The 9,439-nt window shown below is 46.4% G+C and overlaps 1 protein-coding gene across 1 annotated transcript; it reads left to right on the top strand.

Moving 5' to 3' along the window:
- The first annotated feature begins 2,450 nt into the window (after nt 1-2,450).
- On the top strand, nt 2,451-3,126 carry LOC103647985 (probable non-specific lipid-transfer protein 2). The gene has a single exon (XM_008672497.4). It carries the CDS (start codon nt 2,668-2,670, stop codon nt 2,965-2,967), a length of 300 nt encoding a protein of 99 aa, XP_008670719.1. The 5' UTR covers nt 2,451-2,667; the 3' UTR covers nt 2,968-3,126.
- The last annotated feature ends 6,313 nt before the right edge of the window (nt 3,127-9,439 follow it).

Raw genomic sequence — 9,439 nt, 5'->3', positions numbered from 1 at the left:
ACACAATCAAAAGATCAAATCCTCTCCAAGCCTCAAAATCAACTCAATTACTTAGTGACTTGAGAGAGGGTGTTTAGTGTTTCTTTTGTTGCTCTTGTTGCTTGGATTGCTTTTTCCTTATCACTCTAATTCTTCTAAGTGCTTTGTAAAGCTAGCAAGAGACACCTAAGTGTGTGGTGATCTTTGCTGGGTCTGAGTAACCCAAGTGATTAAGGAGAAGCACTCGACTGGTCTGTGTGACCGATTGAGAGAAGGAAATGGTTGGAATAGACCCGACCTTTGTTGCCTCCTCAACGGGGACTAGGTTCTTTGGATCCGAACCTCGGTAAACAAATCGCCGTGTTCATTTGTGTTGATCTCCACTCGATTTATTCCCTTGCTCATCCTGAAGCCGAAGCTCCCTGTAATAATCCATACCATGCTGAAAACATATGGTTAGTCATGTTTTTGAGGACCTTCGAAAGAGGAAGGCCCCCAACAGAAACAATGCCCATATCGTGATAGAACTATGGTTATGCAACAATTACATCTCTAAAGACTATTTATATGCAAAAAAAATTCTCTAAAAATCAAACATTTTCCCAAATTCACATGTAAATGACTATGTAGAAAGAAAAAATAGCGATTTTTATATATCCTTCAAAATGATATGGTCCACATAAATAGGACAATTATCTTTTATACTAGGTATATGCCTGTGCGTTGCAACGGATGTCACTTGTGCACGCATAGGTCATTATTTAGTGTTGCTATCAAGAATCAACTTAACAATCATTACAAATGTCGAAGTTTGCCATTTCGAACAATCAAAATTTAGCTCAATGTTACTATTAATCGAAATAAGCAAATCCTAAGTTGATAATACAAGATCGAAATAAAGAAGATTAGATTCCTATTAATTGTTTAGAGAAGAGATTCCCATTGAAGGAGCATCATCCTTTATTGTCCAGTATTATACAACATTCAGAGCACATAGAGTATACAAATACAGACATAGCAAACCATACTCTCTCCTTGCCAATTATACAGCAAGACACCACAATACATCTCTCATGCACATCACAAATGGCAATGGTCTTCAGCTTAGAGTGGCTCAGATGCGAAGACAAGTGCTAACGTTGACGCCTGCGCCCGCGCTTCACGACCTACACCACAATCTCCATTGTCCACCGGTACAACTCCTGCTCTGGCACGGGCAGGTCGACGAACACGAGGTTGATGTCAGCATCATAACTAAACTCCACTTCCACCGAGTCTAGCAGGCACCTCGCCGGCTCCCGCGAATAGTAGGCACTGAACAGACCGCACCCACGACCCACGGACCCTTAGCGCCATGGCCCGGGTCACGACACACTTCTTGATGACGGCACCGACATTGAACATGTCGAGCAGCCCTACGGGTGCGAACAAGACCTCTGGTGCGGTAACGTGGAGTAGGCAAACAGGGAAAGCCATGGAGCGGGACCAACGTCACGGGCAGCATGGCACCCCTGGGCAGCGGCACCAGCTCTCGCGCGCAGTGCGCATACACCACGACCTCGTCGTCCCGCCTGCCACTATCACCGACGACGTGCGCTATGGCATTGACGTTGTCGGAGCGTACGGTGGCAGTCAGCACGCCTGGCGATGTGTCGTGGACGGGCGTCCTCTTGGTCGCATCAAACAATATATAAAAAGGAATACAAAATAGGAGAACATTTATATGAAGTTTTTTAGATTTTTTTTGTAGATTTGTTAGTTCATGTGTAACCTATATACACCAAAATTTCATATGCATTGGATATGTTCCCTTATGATGTTCTCATTCTAGCTCCATATATATCTGCACTTACATCTCCGTATATTTGGATCCATGTGTCACTTTATATTATGAGTTGGAGTGAATTGTAGTACTATGTAAAAGAGAACCGTTCTCTTTCAAAACTTAGGTTATGTTTGATTTGATTTTTGGCTTTAGCTTTGTTCTTAAAAAAAGCCGAACCAAAGAGCTAGATCTAGAAAGCATATTTTTTCTAAAGCCGATTTTTTCGTAGTGTAAAACTGAAAACATTTGTGTACTTGATTTTAGCGACTTTTGGAATGAACTTTGAAAATATATATATAAGAATTTCTTGCGGTTTTAGGTGGTTTTGCTTCAAAGGTTTTTTTATCTTTTTTACATCTCACACTCTATAGCATCTTTTTTTTTACCGTGACAACCCAACCAACCCATAATTCCACACACCCCGACACGCGTCTTGGTCAGAAACAAAAAGAAAAGGGAAGAAAAACTTCCAACCGGCCGGTCGATCAGACCAGACGACGGAAATTCAATGCATTTCACAACTCCCAGCTGCCGATCGAAGCGACCGATGCCCGCCGCTGTTCGCGCACCACCCGACGCATGCAACTATCTCAATCGTCGTCGTCGTCTATTTATCCACCGCACCGCGCGCCGAGGCGTCACCGTCGACACGTATGTACCAGCCCTGTGCATGCTGGGCCGCCACGCTTAGCACTCGCAGGTCACAGCACAGGCAGCGCCTCGCTCTCACCAACCGCGCCGCCCGCGGCCGCTACAAATAGTACCCTCAGCGCGCGCCCAGCACGGCACGCCGGCGTCGATCGCACCACGCACGTTACTATCATCACTCGACCAAACTAACAACAGCTCAGGCTGAAACAGCGATGACGACGACGACGACAACGCTGCCGACGGGGCGCGCCGTGGCCCTGCTGCTGCTCCTGCTGGCCACGACGGCGACGGAGGCCGCGAACCCGTGCAACCCGGCGCAGCTGACGCCGTGCGCGGGGCCGGCGCTGTTCGGCGGCGCGGTGCCGCCGGCGTGCTGCGCGCAGCTGCGGGCGCAGCAGGGGTGCCTGTGCGGGTACGCGCGCAGCCCCAACTACGGGAGCTACATCCGCAGCCCCAACGCGGCGAGGCTCTTCGCCATCTGCAACCTGCCCATGCCGCGCTGCCGTTATTAGCGGGCAGTAGTATATATACTAGCTAGCTATTCCAATACAATCATGCTCAGTCGTTGGTATATCGTACGTACTCATGTGAAGCATGCGGTGCACACCATGGATCATGTAGGACGTTCTGTTACATGAATAAAATCCAGGACGTCTGAGTTTGTGCGGCAATGTAGGTGTGTAGGGATGGATATATAGTTCGCGAATCAATACCCGCAAAACAAAACTCAACTCATATCCGTATCCATAAACGTTCGTGGGTATGGATCTCTACTTATATCCGTATCCGCCGGGTATTCGCAATTCGACGGATATCCGTTATCCGCCCGCCCACTACAATTTTAGCATTCAACATCAAACAATAATTTTATCACATTTCAAAAACAATTATCATTTCAACAACATTAAATGAAAATTTCAACATCAAGCAACATGTCATGGATAAAAATTGAAAAATAAAAATTTAGGATAATATATTAAATCTGGATGGCTCATATGTCATATATCCATTGGGTAACGAATATGGATACTGGATATCTATACCCGGAAAAAATTATTCACGGATACCTTATTATATATAACCATACCCGTGGATACCAAATTCCACCATACTCATATCCAATGGATAATTGTCCACGGTTATTTACTCGTACCCATTGCCATCTCTAGTTCCGTGACATGAATATATTACTTCTATATGACAGGAGTAATATATAAGAAGTCATATGATATTATTGATCCATAACCACACCATTCTTTCTCAAATTTAAGATGGTTAAGACTTTGGATCATGTCTGCTGTCAGAAATGGAAAGTTTTGCACCAATATGTCTGAAAAAAGCTCGAGTTAGACGAGCCGGCTCAGACTCGCAATGGCTCAACGCTTAGAACGAGCCTGAGCTGAGCCTATATTTTATGGCTCGAGAAAGCTAGCTCGTGGCTCGACCTAATAATAATTTTATCAAGGAAAAGGTCCCCAGTCCCTGGGACCCATCAGTCAGTAAGCGTACTAGAGAAAAGCTTATGGCAACTAGCGCCGTCGGTGAGCTGGGAAAAAAAGGAAACATCTACCCTGAAAACACCCGCTTCCGAACGAACCCCGCGACACCGAGCCTAAGGTCGAGTGTGGCGGACCTAGGGGTTGTTTGGTTCGTGGCTAAATATGCCACACTTTGCCTAAGGTTAGTCTTTCGAATTGAAGAACTAACCTTAGGTAGAAAAGTTAGGCAAAGTGTGGCAAGTTAGGCATCAAACCAAACATGCCCCTAGACACGGGGCCAGGCGAACCGACGGGAAATCACTCGAGTAGATCCCTCGCCCGGCCCGAGACCACCCTCATAAGTGACTGGCAACATTAACTACGCCTGACACCAAGCCGCGACAGAGGCGCTGGTCCGCCTCCCACTCATGGCCTACCAGCCCCTCGGCCTGTAGCGCACTCATGACCGACGAAGCCCTCGGACTACGACGCATTTATGACCCGCGCACCCAGATGGGCACCCAAACTACAGAGGCCAGGTGTCGGTGTAGCTCGAATGATGGTACTCGGGCCCCACGCTGCCTGCGCCGTCCACTGTAAAGAATACAAGACAACCAGATGACCCTAGGACCCATGGGCGCGCGTGGCTTCACCCCATGAAGAACGCTCGGTTTTACCATCGCTCGATGACTCCTTGAGGAATCCACCACTGACAGACCCCCTCCATGGCCTATAAAAGGAGGAGGTCGGTCCCCGTACACGGGAGGACAAACATACGAGAAGACGCCAAGACGGGCACCCAGACGTAAAGACGATGGACCGACGAGAGGAAGGAGGATGCATCGACGAGGACCTAGGGCCCGAAGCCCTATCGCCCAACAAAAACGTATAGTTAGGATTCCACTCTGTAGCCCTTAGCTCCACCTCCTCCACCACAAGAGACTTGGGAGCCTCTCCTCCCTCTCTCGCTCACTTGTAACCCCTACTACGAGCATTGATCAACAATGGTGCCGGTTGCGCAAGCCACCGATGACTGGATGTAGAGACGTTCTGCTCGAACCAGTATAAACCCTGCGTCCATCGTGCACACCATCCAAAGCTTGCATTGCGCACACAAAAATTTACTTGTCGTAGTGAGTTCAAAACTTCGACAGTCGGTGCGCCGGGTAGGAGCCTTGCGCGTTCCCAACGAAGTTCTTCAAGCAATGATATATTGACACAATTTAGACCCCCAGAACGACCATTCGTTGTGGGATTCTCGAATTCATCAGCAACGACGAGGGAACAATAGACAGGGCCCCAGAAGCCTCGGTTCCCTCGACAAGCGACTCACTCGATATTACCGAAGGCCTTGGCAGCCTTTGTCTTGGTCCCCCAAGAGGAGGTAATGGGCGGCGTCGTGTGCTGTGACCCGCTTTCGTCGAGGTTGTGAGAATGCTAGATCCCATCTAGGACTCGTTCCACGACCTCCTCCTGTTAGGGTCAGAAGGCGGACTTGGTCCTCATCAAGCGGGACCAGTCATAACCTGGCCTAGGAATACCTCATTGTCAGCACGGCAGGGACCCCTCCCTGCTCATGGATAGCCCTGAGAGCACCCTCAACGATTCCATGATGTATGCCATGACATCTGCCCCACCTCGATTCGACCTGCCTTCTCAAAAACTGCCATCAGGACAAAGCTCCTCCTAGGGCGGCCAAGGCCCCATAGCTAGGAGGTGGGGATTGCCGCGATGGCAAACAACGCGGCTATGTCAAGTGTTAGTCACTTGTTATCGAATGCTGTGGATCAAGAACAAGGCAACACATTGATTAAGTATTGAGGACCTTTGTCTTCCGAAGCAGTATCCCCCCATGGACATAATGATCATCAGACGAAGGTCATGGAGGACATGTCTTCATCATCTTATAAATAAACATGAATACAAAGAGATGAAAACAACACGTGCAATACATTGACTTGTTCATATTTACATTTCATAAAACATGTATGAATGTCATGATGGAAAGACTTCCATCCTGAAGACGAAACTCCCTGTAATAGCTTATACTGAAAGCAAATGGTTAATTATGTTTTTGAGGACCTTCGGAAGAGGAAGGCCCCCAACAGTAGCCCCTTGCAGTATTAATTTGTTCATTTGTAACAAATTTAGACTATGACATGAACGAAGGCCTTTAGCCGAAGGTCCGAAAAAACACCTTCCCTTCGCTAGAATAGCGAATCACTCTGATCTGCGGGACCCACCAAATTGTGGGGCTCTGGGTATATATATAGAAGGCTATGTTGAAGATATTTTTCATGCCATCTAGCTTTTGTGGTACAGTTGTCATTTTGGTTTTCCTATTCTGTGAGTGCAATTGTTTGTGAGCTTTGGGTTACTGCCGGGATCATCACCGAAATGTCTGAGGATAAGAAAAGCGTTGATCTCACACTTGCTGGCTTCTACGAAGCCATGGAAAGGACCAACATAGAGAAAATCACCAATGAAATGTTAGCTGGACTATCTAGTGATTCAAGCGACATTGGAAGCTTTGATGTTGAGAGTGAGAATGAAGATGTCAAAGATCGGCCGTGGAAACCAAGCCACGTTGTTTTTGGGAAATCAACAATCAGACAAGGGCAAATTGAAGTGATGAAAGGCAAATACTTTCATGATGTGTCCATAGTGAGGGCTGGGGGAGAAGACACCGTTCCCCTCCCAGAAGGTGATGAAGTGGTGGTCTTCAGGAGCTTCATGAAAGCTGGGCTTCGCTTTCCACTGCACAGAATGGTGGTCGAAGTTTTGAAGACGTTTGAGGTATACCTTCATCAGCTTACCCCCGAAGCTCTTATTAGAGTGGGGGTTTTATATGGGTCGTGAGGAGCCAAGGACTGGAGCCAGATGCGAGATGTTTCTACAATATTCATGAGCTATCTTAACAAATGAAGGTGACCAAGAAGGAAGAGTATCATAACAATTTTGGATGTTACAGCTTCGTGCCTCGCTCTGAGGCGAATTACCCTGTGCCCACATTTCGGAAGAAGTGGCCAAGTTCTTGGATGAAGGAATGATTTTACGTGAAGAATGACCTGAATGAGAGGGAAGATGTGAGAGGCGTTATCCAACGTCCTATATGATCACGCTTCGGCATTAGAAGGCCATCCATCGCACTTAGAAATGAAGTTCAAGCATGCCAAATTACTTTCAACACCATATGCACCTATATTGGCACAAGAGATTTAGTTCAAGAGCATATTGCTTATAAAGTGTGGCCTCTTGCAAACGAATGGGGAATGCCGAAGGAAGCCGCCGCTGGCTCCAGCCAGAGTGGCCAGGTTTATCTTAAGTATACCTTTCGGTTCAGAAACCAATTTGATGAGCCAAATGATGATTGGCTGGACGCTATTGAAGCAACAAGTGATGAACTGCTTGGAGCGTACTCGAGGGCAGAAGACGAAGCTATGACAGCTGCCTTCGGTGCTCGCGACAAAAAGAGGTTGAATAGAGTGTTTGATGTTATTGGGTTCGTTTACCCAGACTACTGCTTTCCCATTCAAAAGCAAGGGAGAAAAAGGAAAGTCACTGCTTCGACATCTACTGGTGCGCCAAAGACAAAGAAAATCAAGGTGTTGACATGTAGACCGAGCCGCATTGAGATGGTCGATGTGACAAAGTTAATTGAAAGGGCAGAAACTACTCCCTAGCCATAGAGACTGCTCGTGCTATGCCTATTCAAGCTATTGCAGACTCGGTCAGAGAGACGGAATCGAAAAAGGTAGCAAAAAAGGCAACAGAGCAACCAAAGATGTTGGTGACAGCATTGCCGAAGCTGTCAACTACTACAACAGGAACTTCGAGCAAGAGGAGGATGGCTAGTGTTTCGGACGCTGTTTTAGAATATGTGAAAACGTCGCCTCCTACTTCTACCGAAGCTTCCGGCGGCAAAATTGAAGATGCCAGAGAGATGGTCACTGCCAGCACTTCTTCTGCCCATGCTGAGGCGGGACCTTCGGAAATTGCGCCAAAAAATCTTGTGGAAGAGAGCCTTCCAGAAAAACCCTCAACATGTGCTCCCGCAGCGCCTTCCAAGAGTGATTTGAATTTTATTGTTCGACATGCTTCGGGAAAACAGCTATCGACAGAGTAAGTCGTCGAAACTGAACACTATGCTAAGGAGTTGAAGTACCCCCAGGGATCCTTGGTATATGGAGGAGATAACGATGATGATTTCCTCTACTGTCTACCTGACGGTAAGGAGATCAATGTTTGCCGTGAAATGATGGATAACATGGGGTATCCGAAGCTTGGACTTGGCTTGTCTGCGATGACTAAGGATAAGCTTGTGGATAGCCTTGCCTACAATAGCCTGAAGGTTTGTATACTTTTGTTTGTCATTTTGTAATTTGTGTTACGATGAACTATTTTTGTGGTATTTCTTAACGTCGTTATGTGTTCACTCTTTGTTTTCCAGGGCTTGATTCTAAGCAAGGCTCTGAAGGCCCAGAAAGATGCAGAGGATGAGAGCTGTCGAATAGCGCTTGGAAACCTTCGTTCGGAGGTCATTACATTAAGAAACTAAGCACTTGAGAAGGATAAGATCCTACTCTCTTTAGTGGAAAGATTAAAATCTTGCAAAGCCAGCCTTTCTGCTCAAGCTGAAGCTCATGAAGCCGAGATGCAAGAGCTAAAGAAGAAAGTTGTCGAAGTGACTGAGAACTGTAATGTTGAAGTGGTAAAACACGAAATATGTGAAATTGAAAGATCAAGGGCACAGAAGAATGTCAATGAGCTTCGTGCCACCAAGGAAAAATGCTATGAGATATTTATAGGGTGCGCTAAAAATCTAAAGAAAACTTTTCTAAAGTTGGAGCGTTTTCTTCTGAGCAGAAATTCATCCGTGGAAATCCTGATGAAGTTATTCAATGGATAAACGGCGAGGTCGAATCTTTTGAGGAAATTCTTAGCGACAGAGGGGACTTCTGTGCCTTTGCCAGTGCCTGGGGAGCTACATCCATTTTGGAGAGGGTTGGCTGTGATCATGCTAAGGTTGTAGCTCAGCCAGATTTTGTCATCTCAGCTAATGATGTTAGAAACCCTTCAGCCGAAGCTACTACCCTAGGTGGGAAATTTTATTCCGAAGTATGGCTGAATGGTGGATGAGAAATTGCTAATGAAGCTATTAAAAGGAATGAGAAAGAATCTCATGATGCTCTAGAAGAAGCCAAAAGAGCTGAAGAAGCTGCCGAGCGGGCTAGACGTATAGGTATGCTCTTTATAACTCATCTTCGTAAGTTTTTCAGCTTCGGTGCTAATAGATATTTGTGTTTCAAAGTAGCTAAGCTTTCTCCGCCTCTCGAGCCGTATAACCCTGAAGCTGACCCATCCGTCAAAGAGGCGCTCGATATAATTTAAATTGCTAATGATGCTATTGATGAAGCTGTCGAGAGGCTTTTGAACGAAGCTGCCGACAAAGTCCTTAAGGAAGACTGAAACTTTGTATTTTTAATAGTTTAATGTCCTTGAACAT

The sequence above is a fragment of the Zea mays genome, chromosome 2 (genome assembly GCF_902167145.1).
Source record: "Zea mays cultivar B73 chromosome 2, Zm-B73-REFERENCE-NAM-5.0, whole genome shotgun sequence".
In the NCBI taxonomy this organism is placed as follows: domain Eukaryota; kingdom Viridiplantae; phylum Streptophyta; class Magnoliopsida; order Poales; family Poaceae; genus Zea; species Zea mays.
The sequence above is the reverse complement of the archived record's forward strand: the minus strand, read 5'-3'. Positions and strand labels throughout refer to the sequence as shown.

What these genes read in the sequence shown, in the direction of transcription:
- LOC103647985 (XM_008672497.4), top strand. Translation starts at nt 2,668, where the DNA reads ATGACGACGACGACGACAACGCTGCCGACGGGGCGCGCCGTGGCCCTG.